Below are 23,055 nucleotides of genomic sequence, written 5' to 3'. Positions count from 1 at the left end.
AGGGACTGGAACCCACTATCTAAAGCGAAGAGCTCTGGTGGATGTTCTCTTTTTGGCAACCGATGGCCAGTCGGTTGCAGTCAGATACTGACTGACCACTGAGCTAAAGATCCTGGCATAGACTACGTTAGTTACTTCGCTGAAAGCTGGTGCAGACCTGGGGTATCTAAGGTGTGGTCGCGCTGTTGGCTGCTGTCATCGGCATCGTCCCGCCACCATTGTTGACTTTTTGTTGACCATCACATTATCGTCACCGTGGTCACTGTTGTCACCGTCGTCCACTTTGCACGTTCGATGCTTTGAAACAGTAGTATGGTATCCAAATATTATGATCATTGACGTCGTACTAAAACACACCCAAAAACGCCACACCCAACCCCGACGGATCAAAGCAGAGAGAATCTCCTAACCCCCCCACCCCCAACCCGTCGTCTTTGGAGTCAACCTCTCAAAACTAAAGTTCCACACCTCCGCCCTCCTCGGCCCGGCCGAGCTCTCGGTGAAGCCCACATGCTGAAGCACACTCGGATCCAACGCCCACTTTCTGAGCCCGTGATCCCCCGCGTACCCCTCCAGTATCATATCCCCCGGAAACCGATAAGGCGGGTACCTCATCAGCTTAAAAACTCCAGGGAGCTGCCTCCTAGGGAACACCAGCCCCTGCGCGCAACACCCATAGTTCATCATCTCCCTCACCCCGTGCGACGTCCAAGCGAAAGGGTTGATCCTACTTGTCGAAATCCTCCCAGAAAGAAACCACAGCGCAATCAACGCCGGCAGCCAAAGACCGAACACCATCGCAGTCGCATACCGAAACACATCCGCGTTCTGCCTCCCCAACCTCCCAAAACACAACCACCTTTTTGATCGTAGCACCAGAAACGAGACGAGCACAATCGCGTAGACTGTGCAAGACCAACCGAGGTACGTCCTCCACTCCTCACTATTCCACCCCATCAACAGTTCCGAGTGAAACAACCTCAGATACAACCACTCTTCCTCCCCTTTCCTCCCCTCCAGAAACCCCAACCCTTTGTTCAGCCGGGTAAACCAATCCCCTGAAGCGACAACATCATCCTCCACCAAGGCGAAATACTCACTTCCCTGGTTCATGCAAGTCTCCACCAACAGGGAGTGATCCAACCTCATGTTTTCAACCCTCGTCTTCCCCCTTTCTCGGCCGTCCACAAGCTCAAACGGCACCTTTTTGTATACACCCCCCTCAGAAGGTGGCGGGTCATCGTAAATGAGAACCTCATCAACAACCTTCTCCAACCACCCCTCCCCATACGCGCTGTGTTTCTCCGCTGGACGGTCGGCTAGCAAGACAACCAAGTGGACCGACGAACGCTGGGCGGGGGAGAGGGGGAGGAGGAGGGTGCCGATTGTGTGCTTGAGGAAGGACTGGGTGGTGCGGTTTATGGAGGGGATGCCGATGCAGAGGAATTTGTTGTCGTTTTCGTCGGAGGGGGGAGGAGGTCTAGGGGGCGGGTTGGCGAGGTATAAATCGGCTTGGTGAGAGAGGAGTTTGCTGTGCCGAGGGGTGTAGGATGCGGTTTCGGAATAAAAGATGGAGGAGGGGTCGTCGTAAGAGTTGAGGTACGAGATGAAAAGGAGGAGGAGCCAGACGAGGAGGAAGAGGAGGTTTAGGCGGGGATCGTGAGGTTCATTTTTCGCGGGGGTGGGATGGGGAATATATAAACAAGAAAGGGTTAGGAGGGCATGATTAGTGTATCACTGATGATGGTATGCAACAAATAATACGGCAAATGTATGGCGATAAACGCAAAAAATGACCAAAACTGAGTAAAAGTTGAAGTTGTCGCAAAGCACGATCACGGCCGCGTCAAGTCAAGGCGAGGTTGAATCCCATGTCTTGGCGCTGCTGGAACCAGACAGGGGTTGCCCCTGCCGTAAACTCCATTCTCTCTTGGCAAAAGTTGCCTTATGGAAGGATTCACCCATCAAACCAATGAGACATTTGATATAAATTCAAACGCGACATTCTGAACTGAAGGACCGCCAGGAAGAAAACTCGGCAGATGATATCTTGTTTATTTATTTCCTTGTGTTCGTTTGTCAAACTAAGCTATCCGTCATATCCTGCAGTGTACGGTATGACAAAGATATGCATAACTCTCTCTCTCTTGTTCAACGTATACAAAACCAAAAAGAAACAGAGTTGGGAATCTATACACCACTCAATGTCTGTTTTGTTGCCGTGTTTTTTGGGGGGATTGTTCCTTGATATATGTAGCTGTGAGCCTTAATGCATACCAATCCCCGGCATCTTTGCCACCCCCTGTCCTTACATAAGTACATATATCCCATGACAACCAACCCATAAACCATATCACATAAACCCGTGATTTTAAGAGAGAGGAAATACCGTACCCGACGGACTAGAAAAAGAGCAGATCCCGCTACCCGCTAATCGCTACCCAAATGTTTATCAAAAGTGACAGAAAAGCCGCCCAGATAAACCGAAAAGAAAAAAAGAAGAAAAAAGAAAACCCAGAAATCTAGATGTGTTTCTAGATGGATGAAAAGAAAATACCAAAAGGAAATGACTTTAGATAGGAAAACCAAACTCCAGATCAGCCTCTAACTGGCTCGCCGAAGAAAACCCATAGTCAAGAAAAGGGTCCGTCAAGCTAGTATCAAGAAGATGATGCTGAGTCTGCTCTTGCGAATGCTGCTCCTCCTCATGACCGGTGCTCATAAACATATCCTTCATAAACGTATTATCAGTCGTCGTTGCCGTCGTCATGGAGTGGTGAGGGTGATGCATCATTGCTGACGTGGCCACCCCCGCAACGGTAGACAGGCCCAGCTCGGCGAGGCTGCCGCGTCTGCCTTCTGTTGCGTAGCCCGAGTCGGCATGAGACGTAGGCTGCTTCCTGGCGTTTTGGCTGCCGGAGCCATGAGCCGCATTTTGCTGGTCGTCATCAACGTAGTCGAGAGACTTGACCGGTGGGCTTGGGGGGACGTGGTGGATGGTCGAACGGGATGTGGTGCTCAAGCCAGAATCTTGCCTCGACAGGCCCTTGTGGGCGCTCTCGACTTCTTCCAGAAAACCCTGGACGTCAACATCCGTGGATCGAGAGTCCATGTGCTGCACGAGATTGTCCCGGTCCGAAAGTTTGCGTTGTTGATGAGCCAGGGCAGACCCCTTGTGAGCCTCTCGCGACATGGCTGCGAGGAGCATGTTGTCCCGAGCATCTAAAGACTGGGTCCTGGCGTTGTCACAGACCTGCTGGGCGTACATGGCCTGTGTGACCTGGCCAAGTAGTTGACGATGCTTCTCCTGGAGTGCTTGATGCTCCTTTAGGAGCCTTTGGTGTTCCGTCATGGAGACAAATTCTCCATGAGTGGTTGGGTAGACCAAAGCCGGAGATGTCTCCGGAGCACAAGTGCTACCATCAACCTCTGGCGACTGTTCCAGCCCTCTCGACAGCCGATCCCAACCATCCTCCTCGCTTTCCCGAACCACGTCGAAAGTTGACTGTGTATGGACCGGCAGATCAACCAGGGGAGTGAAGCTGTTCAAAAGAACCCTCCACTTCTCTCGCTTCCCTCTAGAGACCTTTTCGCACGGATTTGAGACATGATCCTCGAATTCGGATCGGTCCGTAAAAGTCAACCAGCACCAACGGCAAACACCAACTCTCGGATGACGAAAGTTCTCGTCTTGATCAAAGGATGAAATGAACCGATCGGTGACCTTGAAACGATGCGCCGGCCTGCTCAGATGTCGTCTACCCACCAGTGTTAACGGAGTCTGGGACTATGCTGGACATGGGCTTACTCACACCAGAGTGGAAATATCCCTGTGAACTGTGTGGCATGGGGAATACGTCTCCTTCTGGTCTCTGTCACTTTTGAAACAGGATGTTAGCAGACGTTTTCTGCGTGCGGGACCGAAGCTCAACACATACTAGATAGTCGGGTGGGCAAATCGAAAGATATCCGGCATGCTCGTGTCGCTGAAATCCTCCACGGGCATTTGCCTTGCCTTCTTAGTTGGGCGGTGGCCGTCTTCATCGAAGCTGTCTCTGCGGTTGAGAGTGCTCTTGGCTGGACCGGAAGTTGCGCGGTGCGCTCTGGGATTTGAAGCTCCACGGGTTGCGTTGGTGGTAGGCTTCGACTCTTGTGATGACCCATCGACAGCCTCATATTTCCGTTTTGGTGGCGAAAAGAAGTCCATTGTCACGGTTGGAGACTCGACTTTGATCGCAGCCGCAATATCAAGGCAGGGCGTATCAGGGGTGCGATGAGACTCCGAGCCTGGAGGCGTTTGGTAAGATGAAAGTCTTGGATCCAGAAGTCCGCTGCCGTAGAACTCTGAGCCCAGCGGCCTCTCGAGAGTATCGTTGCAGGAATCGATCACGGACTCGGCTTGCCGGACGCGAGTATTTGGGGAGTTCCATGGGAGGTAAGACTGGAATCCTTCCGGGTTCTGGAACCCAGAATAAGCCTCGTCGTCCTCCTCGCCAAAGGCATCTTCTTGCTGGTCGTCGTCGTAAAGAACGAAATCCTGGCCACGTGGTGGTATTAATGGCGGCTGCGGTGAGATGGGACTTGGGCCAAAGTTCCGGACCCCAAGAGTGGCTTCATCGATCTTCAGACGGTAGACGATATCGGACTGGCCTGTGGTCGGTAGTCGCTTGCCGTTTGACTTGCTCCTCACATACTTCCACTTGTGGGCTTTCTCCATGTGTTGTTTGCAGTTCGATTCCCGTTTTGACCGGTATGGGCATGGCTGGTACAGGCACGCAAAGGTTCTCGGAGATGGCGAATGCTTGTCATTGACATGTCGTTCCAGCTCCTTGGCGGTTGGCCAGCCGTGCTCGTGATACTTGCAGTTTGTGTACAGGCACTTGTATGGTCTGCTGTGGGACTTTGCGTGCTTGTTGAGATCACAGTGGCGGGCGAAGGACTTTTTGCAGTGGGAGCAGACATGTGGTGGTGTCGAGGCGACGCCAGCGGCGTTAATCTGGGAGGCCATACCGGAAGATCGGAATAGCTTCAAGGACTTGCCAGCGCCAGGATAAGGATGTTATATAGTTAGACAAGTAGCTATGCAATACTGGACACAGCTACAGAATGATGGGTGGTCAGTCGAGGTCAAGCCAGGCTATTCATTACACTTGGGCAGCAGCATTGACAATGATGGAGGGGAGCAACTCACCAGTACCGGTCAAGTATGTAGATGGAAAGGCGAGAGGGAAGAGAAAGAGAAAAAGAAAGAGGGTCGGTCTCGATCTCAAGACACTCGGGTGTAAAAAAGGATGACTCCAATTGCGGGGGAGGGGGAGGGGAAGGGGGAGGACGGGAAAGGGGGGAGTGGTCAGGTTATGCGGCGAAAGTAGGAGTGAGGCGTCTGTGGGTGTGTAAGTCGCTAAAGTGTGGTCCGCGCTCAACGTCTAAGGAAACCTGCAGGCAGCCAGCAGCCTTATGGGGATGGGATGGGGGTCACCCTGAGGAAGCCAGGCATCTGGGGCATTTATACCAAATGTACAAGACAGACGATGGAACCCTAGAACTGAGGACACCAAGTGGACGTCACCGGCTGCATGCAGCGGAAGGGAGGGAAGAGGGAGAATATGCTGTGAGGACAAGGATGCGGATAGCCACAGCCTCGTCGAGATGCATGTACGACCGCTCGATGCTTGTGCAGTTTTCCCCGTAGCCAAGCTACAGCCAACTGATGATAATGCCAGTTTCAATGTCAATCAGACATACCCAGCATACAGTGGAGAAATGACGACCGCCATTCCCCGAGCAAGAGGGCGGCCGCCATTCATGTTTTGTCGCAATGTCGATGAGCTTTTCTGCCTAGAAATGTCGTTGGTTTGTCCTGCATCCCACCATTCCGCTGCGTATTGAATGCGCAGCCGCTCTGCTGCAACGACTCATCGGCCGGGGCCCCACTGTTTGTTTCCTGTTTCGTCCCGTAGGGCTTTGGGGCTCCGGCAGGGCCCAGGCAAGGACCGCACCGCTGATTCGGTCTTTGGACCCCCAGGAAGCCAAGAGGCCTCGTTGGCTGCACGGACCTTCACGCTTTGCATCCAGTCACAGAGCATCAAATACATCATACCGATCGTGGACCACTGAGATGTCTCCAAGCCCTTTGAGTCCTGCCCGGTTCCACTTGGACACTTTGAATTCGGCCCCCAACAACCAAACGTCCTTAATTGACTGTCTCCTGCTGCTTAGTCAAATAGTGCTGACGCTGCAGTGCGATGCGACTTTGAGAGAGGGATGCAGCTAGGAAGCACTGATCACTTCCTGTGATTCGTCGCTGGCGGTGCAATCAGCCAATTCATCCGCCTTGGATTTGAACCGTGTGAACCCGACAGCCACAGCCCAAAAGCGGCCGGTTTATGAGGCCGAGGCTGTGTTGAACAAGAGCCCCAATAAAATGCCGCGGGGTTTGGTGATGGTGGACGGTGAGTGGTCGGTTTCGTTGATGATTTCAGCCTGCCGAACTGCCTTGTGGTCTCCCAAGAAATTCAGCTGACTTGTGGGACATGCAGCTGCCCGCATTGGTGCACAAGTCGTGATTCTTGTCCCTCCCGGTGAAGAGCCGCTTCCGACCCAGTAACGGGTCCGGCCCCGGTCTCTCCTAGGTATCTTCCTTTTGCAAGCCCGACCGCCATTAGCACCGCCACACCGTGAATCCACACCGGGTCCGGAAAGCCTTCTCGGACGTTGCCGCTTTGCTGTGTCGTGATGATGAAACACAGCTTGTCGCTGGTCACTGAATACGGTCCAGATCGCAATCGCTCCTGTTGGTCGTCCATTTGGTCTGCATCGCCTCGTTTGCTGTGAACCATCCCAGAAAGCCCCTCTGTCAGTCTCGGTGACGCCGTACTGTATAGTTGTCAATACTGTGAGCCCAAAATGCTTTATGAACAGATTGCTCTCTGCATCTTCCAGAGTGCCAAGGTACCTGATCTTCACTTGAAGGACTGAGGTGGGTGCTCCTGAGGTGAGTTGATGACTGTATAAGAAGCCCAAAGAGAATCGATGACTGTATAAGAAGCCCAAAGAGAATCGATGACACGAAGTGCACTTGCACCTCTGCCGAAACAGCAACGAGAAAAAAGCCCAATGATGCCGGGGTCCGTGTGTCGCACAGACTCAGTGGTAGACGAGGTTGAAGCATGAGTTCGGCCGATAAGTTTTGATCCGCCATCGAGGGGGCCAACGAGCTTCCCCAGTCTTTGCAACTGATATCCAGATCCGTGGAGGGGAGTTGGCCAGAAGATCCAGATGAAGGCTCCGGAAGCATGCTGGAATGTGTCATGTGCTGTCCCTTTCAGCCACTGGCTCTGCTCAAGTTCAGCTGGTCGTCAGGTATCGTCGTCTGCGAGGCGCAACAAGTCTCGAATCACTCCGTGGAGGTGAGACTGTGTCTCTAGCAACATCGAGTCGGTCAAGCTGCAATGGGATCGGTGCAGTGATCTGCACCAGCGGCCGCCACGATAGATATATCGGCAGCCGTACTCATGCATGATGCACCCCGGCTGTCTCCTTTTGTGGGGAGAAAATGCGTGACCGCCGAGGTGTCTTTGACCGCTCGTCGACGACAAGGATGAGGGTTGCATTGCTTGGTGATGTCTTGATTGTCTCGATGAAGCTTTTTTGCGGTGTAATGACAGAAATGGGGATTTTGAGATTCGATGGCTCTGACTGGGCGAAAGGGCCGAGTCCCAATCTTGAACTGCGAGCAAATCAGGAAAGGCTGTTCCGCAACGATGTCGCCAGAATTGGCACACCACGAAATGACGCTCCAATGGCCGGGCCGAGACTGTTGATGGCTTGTTGGTCCAGTGCGTGCCCAGAGATATCGAAAACACAAATTTGCATCTGGCAACGGCGTAAACGGCAGGAACGGCTGAACGGGTACGAAAAGCAAGGCACGAACGGTGATCTTGTCAAACCTTCCTCTGATGACTGAGAACCTCACGTCATCCTCCTTCTTCCGACTCTTCTTCCGACTCTCCGACTCCGGATCGATGTGGAAATATCACCACAAGATCTTCCCTCTGCAGCATCTTGAAACTGCTGATCCATTGAACAGCCACGACAACGGACGACGACAAGGCGATGGACTCAACTCCGGACACAAGGACGATGCATGAAATTCCCGGCTTCCAAGAGATCGTTCCACGAGATTAAGCCTTCTCGGCAAGAAACAGGCGCGGAGAGCAGTGCGACCCAAGAGGAAAAGAGATCTTTTCCTGGCTGTGGCGTTCATCACAATTTCTGGCGGTGGGCGTTGGCTCAGAAATTGTGATCTCGCTTCTGTTTTGGCAGGGTCCTGGGATTGGTGTTGAAAGAGACATCGAATCAAAAGCGCGCATCTCATGGTACCTGCATTAGCGTCTGGTTATATTCAAGCAGTCTATGTACACTGCCTTTCAGACAGTTCCGCGTCTGTGCTGACCGCTGTCAGCTGCCACTAATCGAAAATTCATGATCGACCATTTTCGAGGTTTGAGGTCCTCCTGCAAGCACTTTGCCAGGCCATGTGTTGTTTCAATTCCACGAGATGGAGGGAGCATTGAGCATTGCCAGCACACAAAACAAACCACGTCGAGGAACACCTGGCAATCCAGCAAGCAAATACGCGCCCCGCAACGCACAGTAGCGCAGTGGGTGTGCTCCCGTCACGGTTCACCGCACGCGTCGTTGTTGGCGGCAGTTTTCTGGCCGACCGTTACAGCACGGGCGCACATGGGCAACGGGCACCCAGGTCCAGAAAATGCGGAGAGAGGCCGGCTTCTCCACCTTTCCTCCACCGCCTCGACCGCTTGTTTGTATCCGGTCCCATCCACTATCAGATCATGACCGGGTCTGCTAAAGGGAGTGCAGCAAACGGGGAATCTCTTGCGGTGAACTGGCCAGAGACGAAATTGGAAAACCCGGCGGAAGAGAGGCGCTGGTTAGCCAAATCAGAAGGGTTGCACAGGTCAAATTCATGAGCAGACCACAAGACATTGTAAGCGCCTCGCGTTGACCAGCGTTGGCCAACCCGGATTTCGAGAGCACAGCAGACCCCTGTCTCGGTGCTGTCTGGATAGGGGGTAGCTGGCTTGTTACTCGGCGGGTCTTTTTCCGCAAAGGAGAAGGTCGGTCGCTGCAGTGCATCTCAGGGGCATCCTCAGGGGACCACTGGGATCCGCAGCCACGGCGGGGATGTTGATGTTGCCTTCAATGTTCCCTCCACCGAGCCCCTGGATTAGCGTCCACCGAATTGGGCAGCCGGCGCTGACGGTAATTTCCCGCATGTTGTGCACCGCAAGTCGAGGTGCCCGGGGGATGGATATTTAACAATGACCGCCGTCCGCCGAACTTCTGTTTCTTTTCTCTTTCCTTCCTCAGCTCACACAGCCAATTGTCTCCAGCTCTTTGACTTCGGTCGTCCATTCTTTAACAACAACTCTTAAGCTCTATAGCTTTAGTCGGTCTTTACCAACCCCTTTTTACAACACTCACATCTATCCTCGTTTTTAACGAACCAACCCCCCCAAACCTTCAAGATGCGTTTCGCCGTTGCTGCCGTTGCCCTCGCTGGCGCTGCCATTGCCCAGGATGTTGCGGAGGAGGCTCACTCCACCGTCTACTCTACTGAGTACTACACCGTCACCTCCTGCGTCCCTGAGGTGACCGACTGCCCTGCCAGCGCCACCGTTGTCACCAGCTCCGTCTTCCCCATCACCACCTCTACCATCTACGCCACCTCGACCTACACCGTCACCGACTGCGCTGAGACCGTGACCGACTGCCCCGCTGATGCCACCCACGTCGTCACCGAGACCATCGCCGTCTCCACCACCGTCTGCCCCGTCACCGACGTCGAGCCCACCCCCATCGCCACCAGCTCGCACCACTACTCCAACACCACCGCTGTCGAGCACCCTCCCTACCCCACCTCCGGCCACGAGGAGCCCACCAAGCCCGCTCCCATCCCCACCTTCGTCACTGTTGCTCCTGAGTGCCCCGGCACCTCCATCAAGACCATCAGCACCTCCATCACCACGGTCATCCCCACCGTCATCTACGAGACCGTCGAGGTCCCCTGCCCCACTGGCGGCCCCGGTGCTCCCGGCGTCCCTGCTCCCTCCGGCGCCGTTCCCACCGGTGGCGTTCCCTCCGGCACCACTCCTCCTCCGCCTGTCTTCACCGCCGGTGCCTCCACCGTCGGTGGCAGCATTGCCCTCGCCGCCTTTGCCGGTGTCCTTGCTCTCCTTGCTTAAACTTGTTAAGTAAGAGAGTATTGTTATTTTTTGGGACATCACAGCAAGCAAGCAAAGCAAATTTCTTTTGTGGGAAAACAGGTGGATTGACAAGCGATAATGATGATACCACACCTATGTATTTAATCTTCTAATTGTATTTTTTTGGCAGCGCTTTTTTGCTGTTTTCACTTGACAAGCTTTGGGCACAGTGAAGGCGCTGTCTTTTTTTTACATAATGATATGGAAACATGACCTTAATGTGATTTGTTTTGAGAGTTGTGACGTTGGCTTTGACTTTGAGCAAATGCGCTGTTTCTTGCCCTTTGAAGTGGTGTGTACCCCTGAATTGTGAGTTGTCTTCTGTGCCGCGCTGGTCAGCAGGAGCGGGTGTTGCTTTTGCACCCTCCTCCTATCGAATCCAGGGTTAACAGTTCGCTAGGACGGCAGCCAATCACAGGTTGAGGATCACCAGAGCGCAATTTCCGGGGAATCCACCTGGATCCAACTCTGTGTGAATTGGAAAATCTGGGGCACATGTGGCGGGCCGCCGTGGGCGGTTGGATTTTGGGAACAGCAGAAGGACACGGTTCGTCACACGGCAGCAGAGGAGGAAATTTTGGGGATTCGGGGTCCGAAGGGGAGGAAAGATTGGTATTATCCAAGCGAGGAAGATGCGAGGAGGAGGAGGAGAGGATGGGAGTTGTCGGAGTCGGATGGGTTGAGTTTGGCTTCGGATGACACTGACACTGACAGTTCGGACTGGCCATACAGATCTGTAGATGCAGCTGTGACCAAGGTGGGAAGTCAATCCCCCAAAACGCCCACTCTGCCTCTCTTACACAATTTTTGTGCGTCGTCACATCCTCTCCCCCGGTGGTTGTACCCCCTCCCAGCCTTTCTCGTGTGCTCTCGTCCAGATGCAACCCTCATCCTCTCACCGAGCAACATTCCCTCCACTCTGCCATCTCCATCGCCCTATCCCTCATCTGACGAAAGTCTAGACCTCAGTTCATCTGGATCAGTCGCCGATAACAAAAAAGCGGTCTGTTCACCTTCTTCAATGGTCCCGGATCTATTGCCCTTTGGTCTCGCATCATCCATCCACCCCCGGCTGGCAAGCGGCCGGCAGTTGACGATAGCCAAGGTTCCTGGTATGTAAAGCACGCATTCTGAAACCGTTGAACGCCCTAAGTGGGGATGTGGGAGGTGGGTACCGGTGGAGGCCGTTGAGGAACCGGGGTGAAACACGTCTTCCGGATAGGGGTCGGGGGTAGCCCGGCCGGAGGGGGCCGGTGGGCTTCGGGGTTGGATCCGGGGGAAACGGGGAGGTGGATAATAATGTTGGAGGTAAGTGATAATTTACAGGCATCACTGACAAAGATGTAGGTCAACATCTTGTGCTCCTGTAACTTTTGCTCTTCTATCTTGAACTGGCCACTTTCCAAATTTGTCCGGCTGGCGCCCTGTTTGACAGCTGATGAGCAAATGGGGCATGGTGCAGTGCTTTTGATGTAGGAAGGCATGTTTTTGCTGTCTGTCAGCTCCAAATGTTGTCTGGTTCGTTATCGACAATTACCACGAGAGTTGGGACCCGTCATGTTGTTTGCTGCTGCCTATCTGGTTGAGCATTGCCCCGGTAATGATTATCAAGTCAGCGCTTTCATTGCTTTATCATCTTCGTACTCCTGGACTGTGTAGCAATGTTTTTGACCTGCTCTTTTGATATTTTCCCCATTCCGTCTCAACAGGCCCACATAGCAATGACGCTACGTTCCTTCCTCTCCATATGCCATCTCCTTCCCAAACTCAACCCCCGGTCTCTCTTGCTAACCAGCAATTTCAGTACCCGCCTTCTAGGTTCGTTATAATCCCATCCTCTTGCCTGTTCAATCGGCAACCAGAGAACAAACCCCAGCTGGTGTAATTGGAAGCATGTGACAATTATCAATAACCCAGGGTACAGACCCTCCGGCTTTTTGATATCCGTCAGGTCTCACGTTCGAATCGTGAGGTTCGCAGCTATTTCCTCCTTCGGGTCCAGACTCACACAAAGAGTTGTCGTCTTCTCTTCTTCCGGGTTGTAGGGCAAAGGACGCGGCCCGGGGGTTGTGTATGGATACTGAGCAGAGGCGAGATGGAGTCCATCGAGGTCGCTGTTAGGGGTTTTCGCTTTTTGATATTCTTGTGGAAAATCTGATTTTCTCGTGGAAAAGATATCTAACTCGACTTATTTTTGACACTGTTTCATGGAGAAGAGACATGTCGCATCAGCATATCCAATACCTCTGGCAGAAGTGTTTACATTGAAAATAGTAAGCTGAGATGCAACACATCATAAAAGCAGGAATCGCGTCATCCGTGTTGCTTCCGTCTATCGTCACTCTCTTCTAGTATTTCCAAACCCTCTATTGCTGCCCACTTGCTCCCTCGTAGCTGCAAGGGGTACTCAACTTTTTGCCATTTCTTTGCAATAGATTGAACTTGGTGTCTGCTTTGTTCTTTCCCAGATCTCTAGCACTGCTGCTGCCTGCTCGCTCTTGCCTTCCTTAATCTCTGCTCTCTTAGGCAGCTCTTGCCGTTCCTATTACCCCACTCTCCAGCTTTTTCTTCCGACAATAAGAAAACCCTGAACTGGTGTAATTGGAAGTATTTAGCGAAGCATTAGGTAGGAAGGTCAAAAAAGATACCTTCCTGTCCTGGGTGTTAGCTAGGTCCCATGTTCGAATCGTGGGGTTTGCAGTTATTTCCCTCTTATTAGCCAAAAGTGCTATAAGAGGTTGCACTTCCACGGTCACATACAGGATTGCCCTCCTTACAAAACGGAGTATATATCTGGAGGTGCATTTATCTTTAAAAAAAACCTGAGCATGCATCTCAGACTTCCTCCCTTGAGAGGTTATAAGAACAAAAACTTCGCTCGTGTCGAAACCGATTCCTCTACAAGAGAGGAAAAGCTAAAGCCGCAAATATGTCTCAAAGAAAGAAAAAACAGAAAGATGATCGTGGGGGTGCAGTGAGGTAGCTGCTCGGGAGTTCTCATTTTTTTGACTTTTTTTATCTATCACATAGACGGCCATTATCCTTTTGTCCCAGGTCTTGACCCTTACCTCCTTAGCACTACGTATGTTGAAGATGCTATATGGCAAGGTATATTCCCCTGTGTTATATTTCCCCATGCTTCTTTTTTTTATCCTTCTCTTTTCCATGCTTCTTTTTCATGCTTCTTTTTCATGCTTCTTTTTCATGCTTCTTTTCTCTATATAGTACTTCCCCATGCGACTTTTCCCCATACTACTTTTCCCATACTGCTTTTTCTCAGGCTTCTCCTTTTCATGCTACTGTTCCCTAGGCTGCTCTTTTCATACTGCTCCTTCCTTATATACCATCCGATATCTGCCTGCCTGCTGCCATATCGAGCAACTTCCCAACTACTCTCTCATCAGCAAAGAAAACACTCCCGATTGGTGTAACGGTTAGCATGTCTGCCCCAAAGGCAGCGGTCCTGCGTCCGAGTCGCAGGGTTTGAAGCTGTCTCTCCTTTAGAGAGCAGGATCTTGAACATATCCAATGGGATCGTTGAAGATCTTGGGGGAGCAAAGTTCGTCTATTGACCTCCGTGTCGTTCTCGACCCACTGGCTACCTCGTATGGGGGAGGAAGGATGGCTACATGGGAATTTCTCACATTCTTTTTTTATTTTTATTTTCTCATGATGTCTTTTTAAGTGCCTTTATTGTGGTGCGTCTCCATCGTCGTGTGTATCTATTGCTGTATGCCTTTACCGTCATCATATCCCATTACATACCTCCATCCCGTCATCAAGTATATGATCCTCTTCAAATACATTCTCATAGTCAAGTAAATCCTCTCGTCAAATGAAATTCTCATCGTCAGGGGGGTTCTGAACTTTTGACTATTGTCGTGACACAGACACACAACTGTCTTCATTTTCATCTTTGATATTACCTCGTCAGTAAAATACATGTTGAGAATGTCCCATGCTGCTGCTTTCCATATTGCTCTCTCTTTTTTGCACATCATCATCTAATGTCTGTCTTTCTGTCTGCTTGCCTGCCCGCCTGCCTGCCGTTTTATCAACCAAGTTCGACTTGCTCTGCCGGCAACGAGAGAAACCCCCCAACTGGTGCAACGGTCAGCACGCAGCCTCGTCAAAAAAAAAAAAGGAAAGAAAGAAAGAAAGAAAATGAGTCTCAAACCTAAACCACTGTCAAGTATGGGGTTAGAGCCGTCCAAACTGGTAGCGGCAGCATCGGCAGAGGTCCTACGTTCAAGTCGTAGGGTTAGCAGTTGTTCATGACCCGGCGCACAGATACTTCAACACTTGTTGTTTGGCATGGTAGATGACGAAAATTTCCCCTGGCAACTCCAAGGGGGAAACTTTGGATCTGTGAGACCGAGCGATAAATTGATGCCACGAGTGTGCCGGGGCTCTCCCCCATGGCCCTCTGGGACAGCGAAAGGATTGAGTTAAATGTTGGGATGACTGCGTGGGGGATTTCTCGCATTTTTGCCAACACTGGTGGTAGGTGAGGTGACATATGGTTTTTTGGGGGGAGTTGTTTGGTTGATAAGGAAGATGTGCCCCTGATCTTGACGTCCACTCAGTTCGATTCTGACTTGTAGTGAACTGACGACCTCTTCATGACTTCTTCTCACCTACCCACAAAAAAAAAAATAATTGGCACAACAAAAAAAGGAATCAATCTATGTTATATGGGAGTTAACCGTACCTTAAAATAAAAATAAGTTAATAGGCCCTTTTGGATATATTTAAAGGCCTGACAATTGTCTTTCGAGGTGTACGGTCTACAATATTGCTGTGTTTAACCTACTATTGCTGTCTCAACTATTTTCTCGTGAGGGTGCTTTCTCTCCGACCCAGACATGCTCAACGAACCAATGCAACACGTCACCGAGAATCTGGAATAAGGCATCCGAGTTTCATTTCCCCCCAACGCCCTATCGTGTAATCCCCCTCCCGGTTAGCAGCATGATGTGCATCACCCCGTAAGCCGTAACACAGCATCCCCCCTCGGGTCTTCACCCGCGATCTGTTGTCCTCCCTCACATCGTCCCATCAACATCATTTTTTCTCCATTGTACCCAGTTCCACAACACGTGTTCTCGCAGGCAGCAACCTCATCTCTCTTCCTTGTTGGCATCCAGTCATCTCACCGAATCCTCCACAAGAGCAGGCAACCATCTACCTTACCAACCTACTTTTACACACACCGAACCACACCATTTTCCAATTTCCTATTCCACTCACACTTGCATAGTACATCGTTTTATACCAGCAGAAATTATATAATGTCCACGTGCAACTACCCACTTCCGACAACTATACACTTTGGAAAAAGAAAAAGCAAACCTGAAAGTTAAACACACCTCCCATACCTCTCCTGACACCCCAAAATCGCCAAACAAGCAATACTACTCGAGCTGCACCTCCCCGACGGCCCGCAGCAGGTCCCAAACTCGCTCCCCTCGCACGTCTGTTGGTTCTCTGGACCACAGAGACCATCTTCACTGATGGCGAGGCCGGGGGTGGAGGTTGGTCTGGTGGATGTTGTAGTTGCTGTTTCACAGTTAGCAACCGGAAACATGATCAAGATGGGTGGAAAACTCACAAGTGGTTCTGGTTCTCGTGGCGGATGTTGACGTGCTTCTTGATGTACTCGTGCTCGTGCTCCTCCTGGTGCTCGTGCTCGTGCTGCTAATCACATACCGCGTACTGACACTACTACGGGAGCTCGTGGTAGTACTCGTACTCCTCGCCGTGCTCGTGATAACAGATCGGGTACTGATGCTCGTACGTGTGCTGGTTGCTGTGCTGGTGCTGCTGATGACATACCGGGTACTGATACTCGTCCGAGAAGAACTGCTGCTTACAGCAGGAGCATCACCATCGCACCTCCCCCACGCTGCCTGGCACCCGTTGCCCAACTGGCAGTACTCCTCGCCCACCCCGCAGAACCCAGAGGCGGAACAGCAGGCTCCCCATCTGGTCCCCGCGCACGTGATGCCGTTTCCGCAGGTACCATCTGTGCTTGCGCCCGTTCTTGTCGGGGCAACAGAGATTGTTGTTCTGGTGGGCACAGCTGCCGATGACGGTGATGATGAGGGTGACGACGAGGCCGGACCAGCACGGTACCAGTTTGATGGCGGGTCACCTAGGCATTCACCTACCGTGACGGCTCGGTAGCCGTTGGAGAACAGAGAGGTGAGGATGTAGTCGGTGAGGTTGTAGACGATTTGCTGGTGGATGTCGTGTTCGATCTGGAGGAAGCTGTCTGTTTCTGGGTCGGAGCCTTCGATGGCGTCATCCCAGATGTTCTTGCTCGTCTGGATTGCGCGGGGGCTGTCGTTTAGGTAGCCGGCCGTGTCGAGGTTGAAGTAGATGGTGTGATAGCCGAGGGTGGAGAGGATGTTTTGACATTCCCGTTGGCAGATGGAATACGGCGGTCTGAAGTATCTGGTAAGTCTCGGGCAGTTGGGATGTCAGCCTGGGAGCTCACCTCATGTAAGTTGGGAAGAATCCAAGAATCGAGTTGAGCGCAATCTCATTCCACACCATCTGGTTGGTGAACTGGGTATTGGTCATTTGACTTGCGTTCTGGTGAGACCAAGTGTGGCTGGCAATTTGGTGGCCCTCGGCATGCATCCTCTGTTCATGTGTGAGTGACTCCAAGAACTCGAACGCTGAAGGCATATTTACCTTGATTATGGCGGGATACGGCGTGGCAGGATCGTTGATCATGCCTTTACCAATATTCGTTCCGGTGAGGAAGAATGTTGCTTTGGCTCCATAGCTCTGTTCAAATGTCAGAGGCATATCCTGAATCCAAAAACAGGCACGTACCTTCAACTTATCTAACAGATCGTTTGTATAGAGGTATGGCCCGTCATCAAATGTTAGGGCAATATCTCCCGATGTGACGCAGTCGTAAATACCAGCTCCGCCATACAAGACGTTTCCAAGCTTTGGGCGAGCAACTCCGGAGGTATCCGGGCCACTTGGCTTTTTGTTCTGTGGCGTGTTAGTCTCGACAATATTCCTTCATGACATGGTGATATTTTACCCCGTCGCAACCAGGGCCGTAGTTCAGCTGGCAATCAGGGGCAGAGCAATAGTCAATGCCTCTTCCACACCATCTGATATCCATGTCAGCATGTTTTGGCTTTTGTGAACAGACAAATGACATACCCTTCGGCCGAGCAACAGTAACCTGCCGCGCAGCTTCCACCACTGGCGCCACATTTGCCGCTGGTGTTTTCTTGTCGTTTGTCGGCGTGATGCTGAGGCTTGGGGGATGGTGGGTACCTTTTGATCACATTGGGCTGTTGGACACCCTGGGACCACCTACGGCGAGCACCCATCTCAGAGAGAAACTTTCTCCCACCCAAAATCTTGGGAATATGTTGGCCTTCATGATCGCCGTGGGCCGCTGCCAAGCCCAGGTAGGCGGCAAGGATGGTAACAGAAAGCTTCATGGCTGGCGAGAGCTTTTGATCTACCTATATAGATAAGGAAACCCGCAAGAGAAAACACGAGAGGTCATGGAGCTTATATAGAGATTGACAACATGACACTTGTTGTATGAGGGACAAACTAGACAGTCGAGGCCTAGTTTTTGAGAATAGGGGCCAGCGAGGGCGAGGAAGCCATCTAGGACAGGTTGCTGTTCCCGTGGTGGCACTGGACCTTGCAGGCACATGCGGTAGGGTGACAAGCGAATATGAAATAAAAATATTGATGTAAGGCCATCGGAAAAGGTGGTCTTGAAAACGATAAATGCCACCAAGCTGGGCACACCTTGTGAGTGCCATGATACCACACGGGTGGTATTCGTCAGGATGTGCGTATCATTCCTATTTGCGGAGCGCGGGAATTAAGAAGCCATGAGAACTTTTCATGATGTAGCCGGGAACTGTGTAGAAGGTATGATCGTCTCCGGCCCGGGTGGTAAACGAGGCCACCTCAAGGGTCTTCTGGAATAGACCACGAGACTGTCACTGGGGGATAAGTGAGTGGCAAATGCTGGAAAGGAGTTAGCAAACAAAAGTCAGAAACAAGACATGTCACGCAATGACATGTCTTTGACCAGACACAAAGAATTCCGACACAGCTCATAATCTGAGTCTGAACCTGAGAGAACGTCCCTCGAAAGCGAGCAAGAGTTGTGTGAGCACCGGAAGTATTCCCGGATGCCCTGAAGCTACCAGATGGATATCGGCCCAGGTGGTAGCGATCAGCCTCACGGGCAATGGTTGCTTTCCGGCAGATCTGGTTTCTTGGTCTTTCTTGGACAAAGCTTGTTGAATCGTACCGAGAGCTGACGCGGCAGAATGCTATAAATTTGGAGAATGGACGCCTGAAGTGGACGACAATCTCCATAGGGTATTTTGGCTGAAGTCGGGTCTACGACGGCCGTGGAGAATCGGAACGCGCGGCGGGTGAGGATTGCAGGTTGGACGTCAAGGTTGCTTCTCTAAATGTTGGAAATGCAAAAGGTATGAATTAGGTGGCATGGATTGGTTGAACTTGTAAAGTCAACTGGGCGGGTTCGGAGGAGTGTAAGAAAATGTGTCGAAGGGATTGTGTGGATGGGATGGCGTATCGTGCCCCTCTTTCTCAGTCTCGAAATCGACCGATAAAAAGCTTAAATTCCTGTCGCCATCCCATACATCATGGGAACAGGCGAGTGGAATAATGTCAAAAGTGACCAATTCCGCTACTACCAGAACGCCGTTGCTGACCAAGACTACCTATACGAAATTATATTGCCACAACGCCATGGTAACGTGCCAATGCATCCTGCCTTTTTACCTTCTCACCCCGTGTTCCATTTCCAACGTTGCCAGTTCCTACCAAGCTCATCGAACCAACACCTCATTCGCGACCCGTCCCCTTATCCCCTGGACACCGCTGCCTCTCGAGCTTCATCTCCATGATCATGGTCAACTCTGGGCAATATTGAAATATCTTCTTCCTTTGCTCAGGCTGCTTCCAGACAGCATCAGCAATGTTGTTGCCACCATCACGAACATGGTAGCCCATGGCTCCCTCGCGGTAGACGTCTTCTACCGCCAGAGCCTCTTCAACACCCGACGCAACCTTGGCGCCCGGCAAGACATAGACGCGCTTTCCAAACCACTCGTCCTCGGGGTCGCTGTCGTTCAATCTGGCTTGGAAGCTGAGCACCCTCTTGATGGTTGACACACGTCGAAGTGACAGACCGCCATTGCCCGCAAAATGATCATCTGCCCTCCTCGGTGCGCCAACAAAGTCCCAATCCAGCCAGTCGTTCAAGCTGTCCTCGGAATTGGCGCACAAGATGCTGTCGGCCTCGTACTTTAACAAATATTCGACGCCCGGCAAGAACTCGTCGTAAAATCGGATATCCGTCAGTGTTCGAAACACTTTCTCCTTGGAGTCAATCTCCCACGGCTCCGGCAGCACCATCAAGTCCAGCTTCCCAATGATTTGGCGGTGTTTGATGGCCGCCGACTCCTCCATGCCCGTCACACTACTTTTTGAGCCTATGAAGACAAAGCGCCATTCAGGGGGCACCACGTTCATCATATACAGGATGTGCGGTACAAGATGCGGCAGTGGCCTTGGCTCGATTATGATGGCGACTTTGGACGCATTGTATGCCTCAGAAACCTCCACCGACGTGTCCCAGTCGACTTGGATGGATGGTAGCTTCAGGAGCGCATCGTTTAATCTCGCCTTGAACGTCTCCTGAATCACTGGCTTGTAGTGCGGAAACAGGGAGGCAAACCACCAGCTGAATGGACCGGATTAGCAGGCTGCTCAGGTTTGGCAATGTGAATGTTGGGATAAGCTCACGTCAATGCCAGGGAAACCAGCAGGAAGACCTTGGTTCGCGTAATGGTGAATGGGCCAGGAAACGCGCCTGATGTCGGCGATGTCGCCATGGTGAAAATGTGATGTCGTCGCTGGAAGTTTGGGGCCGGCGGTGGATAAATCCTAGGTCATGATGGGATGGGAGATATGATCACGACAGTACCGACAACGGACTCACTGGTTCATTACAGAGAGGTGTGTCAGATGCGAAGGGGAATTGAAGAAATTCCAAACGAACCGAGATGCAGGCTGACAGACAGGGAGAGGCAAGAAGTGGGATGCAGGTACCTTGATGGTACATTCCGGGAGGGGACCAACCACTCACACGCTGCCGGTGGTCTTCCCCGACTTCGACTTTCGGAATTGCACCATCAGCCCTCTGAAAGCCCGAATTGGTGCCATTAATAAGGGATCCTGCAGATTATCCCCAGCACTGATGACGGGAGGACAGCGCCTCTTCATTTATGAATGCAGTCTTGGCAGGTCAGACCGCGTTCCTGGGTCAAGTCTAGCTGGAAAAGGCTAAGTCATTAATGGATTGTTTTCCTCAATGACAATGATGAAATCACCGACGGCTTTTTTCTCACCAACTGAGCATTGTGGTACAAAAGCAGAACCGAATTGGCATCGGACCGGAGTGCTCGGGTTGCCAGACATGACATCTGGTCGCGCATCGATAGCCCGTCGACCACGAAGCAATCAAAGCTGCGCCGCTCTGCATCAACTGCACCTGGGCTCTCGTCAGCCATTCCAGATTGGGTCTGAAAGCGGGAGAGCCCTCAAAAGTACCAACCAAGTACCGCTCACCAGGCTCTCAGCTGAACAGAAGGATCGCAGGGAGGGGCGAAGGGGACGATCACATCCCCTTTTTTTCCCTTGTAATCAGATACTGCAGTAGATAGCGCGTGTCAGACATTGCATTACCGCTTCTCTCCCTCTGACTGACGAGAGATCTGTCTACACCACGCATCATCATCATCATTATCACCACGTACGGGTTGACGACCATCTTTCCGCCGAGATGCTATAGCGCGATCGGCTTACTGAGGGTCCTCTCCACTGCTACGGTGCCTTGAGAGCCGCCAACAGCGAACAATGGATAAGCTTGCGCAGACCCTGGAGCGGGTACGCGACTTTGCTTCAAATTCAAGTGGCGGCCCGCGCATGGTTAGGTTTAGAGAATCCACCGCCGAAGCGGTATCATTTCTCGACAACCACACTCCTGGCGCGGGGAGCGTCAGAGAATCCGCCTCCGGGGCGGTGTCCTATCTCAACAAACACTTTGCAGAGAAGAGAACAGCGTTTGGGGAGGTGAATTTCAGCGAGAAAGTAGTCATGTCATGGCAAAAGGGGAAGCTGCTAGGGAGCGCGCTGTGGGGGAGGACGAGCAGGCGGATGCGATTGATGGGAGGAGTGTTTGTTTTCTTGTAAGTGCAGCGCAATCCGTTCAGTATCACCACCATCACCACCATCACCACCAGAAATTCTACTAACACACCACCACCACCATCACAGAGCCCTCGCAACCTACCTCTCCCACCTAGCCATCGAATCCTCCCTCATCACCCTCCCCTCCATCACCCTCACCAACCAAAAACACCACTACCAAGTCCAGGCAAGCCGCTACAACGCCTCCAAGGTCGCCCTCCTAATCGAAAACCGCCCCGACCCCATCCTCGCCCCCCTCATGCTCCACTTCATGGGCGTGGTCCCCCCTGACTGGCGCTTCCGCTTCATGGGCTCGTACGAATCCGTAGCCCACATCAACAAATCCTCCGCCATCCGCTCCCAGGTCGCCGCGGGGAAGCTAGACCTGACTTACATCCCCTCCAACATGACGACGGGATCCCAGGAGGAGATCTCCCGATTCTTGACCAACCGCTGGTTATACGAAGTTGTCCTCCAACCAGCCGAATGGCTGCTCGTCTTCCAGACCGACTCCATCCTCTGCGCAAACTCACGAAGGAATCTAAACGAATTCTTGGAATACGACTGGGTGGGTGCGCCCTGGTCGCTGAATGCTCGGTACGGTGGTAACGGCGGGCTCTCACTTCGCCGTGTGAGCGCCATTGTCGAAGTCCTAAAACACCAAACGCGAAAAGACGGCTCCGAGCCGGAGGATGTCTGGCTTTCTGACAGGCTGGGCCACCGGATCGGGAATATGATGGCCAACGGCAGCGTGTCGAGTGCCTTTTCTGGGGAGCAGCATTCGGGGAACAAGGTTGATATCAACAACCCTGACCCTGCCTTGACTGCGCCGGCGCCGTTGCTGCCGGATGAGGAGCTGCCGTCTAACGGGACGTTCCCTGTAAATGGTACCGCGGGGGAGCCGGTGAAGCCTTATACTGAGGGGGTGGATGACTGGCGGCATGGGTTTTATGAGCCGATGGGGTATCATACTGGGGGAGGGGGGAAGTATCTACATAGCAAGGTGTGGGGGACGCCGGAGTTGAGGAAGCATATTTGGGATTATTGTCCCGAGGTGAAGATGACGTTGAAGATGGATGCGGCCAAGTTTATGCCGGGGAATTGTAACCCGAGGTGGAAGAGGGGGGAGTATTTGGAGAATGGGGAGCAGGTGGATGTGGAGGAAGAGGGGGAGGGGGATGAGTGGGTGATGGATACGGAGGTGATTGATGGGAGGGAGTATCCTATTTTGAGGGGGTTGACGGCTTTTTAGGAGGTTGGCATGGCGGGTTTTGGTTTGGCGTTGGGGGTTTGTTTTGATACATGAGATTTTACAAACCGTGAACGGTGCAACATTTTGGATATTTGCCGGGAAAAGAATGCTGTTACACTCTACCGTGAAGCTGTCTCATGACCTGACGTTCGTTGTGGCTTCCTGCTTGTGTGACGTAGAAGTCGGTCGCCCTGGCACCACCATAGGAGGATGCAGCCGGCCGAAAGGATT

At 52.1% G+C, this 23,055-nt stretch overlaps 6 protein-coding genes across 6 annotated transcripts; 2 read left to right on the top strand and 4 right to left on the bottom strand.

The window, feature by feature from the left end:
• Positions 1-405: 405 nt before the first annotated feature.
• Positions 406-1,924, bottom strand: QC761_701950 (uncharacterized protein; the record flags this gene model as incomplete). The annotated part of the gene is made up of 2 exons (XM_062881783.1): positions 406-1,531; positions 1,920-1,924. The coding sequence occupies 2 exons, from the start codon at positions 1,922-1,924 to the stop codon at positions 406-408; spliced, it is 1,131 nt and encodes a 376-aa protein (XP_062728039.1).
• A 648-nt stretch (positions 1,925-2,572) lies between these two features.
• QC761_701960 (uncharacterized protein) lies at positions 2,573-6,255 on the bottom strand (the record flags this gene model as incomplete). The annotated part of the gene is made up of 4 exons (XM_062881784.1): positions 5,192-6,255; positions 3,939-5,099; positions 3,813-3,878; positions 2,573-3,758 (listed from the first exon to the last, which is right to left on the bottom strand). Exons 2-4 carry the CDS (start codon positions 5,006-5,008, stop codon positions 2,573-2,575), a joined length of 2,322 nt encoding a protein of 773 aa, XP_062728038.1. The 5' UTR covers positions 5,009-5,099; positions 5,192-6,255.
• A 2,208-nt stretch (positions 6,256-8,463) lies between these two features.
• QC761_701970 (uncharacterized protein) lies at positions 8,464-10,268 on the top strand (the record flags this gene model as incomplete). Its single annotated transcript, XM_062881785.1, has 2 exons — positions 8,464-9,010; positions 9,552-10,268. Exons 1-2 carry the CDS (start codon positions 8,990-8,992, stop codon positions 10,266-10,268), a joined length of 738 nt encoding a protein of 245 aa, XP_062728037.1. The 5' UTR covers positions 8,464-8,989.
• Positions 10,269-15,234: 4,966 nt separating this feature from the next.
• Positions 15,235-18,738, bottom strand: QC761_701975 (uncharacterized protein). Its single transcript, XM_062881786.1, has 7 exons — positions 17,478-18,738; positions 17,353-17,425; positions 17,133-17,300; positions 16,989-17,084; positions 16,789-16,937; positions 15,901-16,736; positions 15,235-15,848 (listed from the first exon to the last, which is right to left on the bottom strand). Exons 1-7 carry the CDS (start codon positions 17,762-17,764, stop codon positions 15,649-15,651), a joined length of 1,809 nt encoding a protein of 602 aa, XP_062728036.1. The 5' UTR covers positions 17,765-18,738; the 3' UTR covers positions 15,235-15,648.
• Positions 18,739-18,919: 181 nt separating this feature from the next.
• On the bottom strand, positions 18,920-20,554 carry QC761_701980 (uncharacterized protein). Its single transcript, XM_062881787.1, has 2 exons — positions 20,127-20,554; positions 18,920-20,064 (listed from the first exon to the last, which is right to left on the bottom strand). The coding sequence occupies exons 1-2, from the start codon at positions 20,213-20,215 to the stop codon at positions 19,164-19,166; spliced, it is 990 nt and encodes a 329-aa protein (XP_062728035.1). The 5' UTR covers positions 20,216-20,554; the 3' UTR covers positions 18,920-19,163.
• Positions 18,939-22,824, top strand: QC761_701990 (uncharacterized protein; the record flags this gene model as incomplete). The annotated part of the gene is made up of 2 exons (XM_062881788.1): positions 18,939-21,571; positions 21,660-22,824. The coding sequence occupies exons 1-2, from the start codon at positions 21,240-21,242 to the stop codon at positions 22,822-22,824; spliced, it is 1,497 nt and encodes a 498-aa protein (XP_062728034.1). The 5' UTR covers positions 18,939-21,239.
• Positions 22,825-23,055: the final 231 nt, after the last annotated feature.

This window comes from Podospora bellae-mahoneyi, chromosome 7, assembly GCF_035222275.1.
Source record: "Podospora bellae-mahoneyi strain CBS 112042 chromosome 7, whole genome shotgun sequence".
NCBI lineage: Eukaryota > Fungi > Ascomycota > Sordariomycetes > Sordariales > Podosporaceae > Podospora > Podospora bellae-mahoneyi.
The sequence above is the reverse complement of the archived record's forward strand: the minus strand, read 5'-3'. Positions and strand labels throughout refer to the sequence as shown.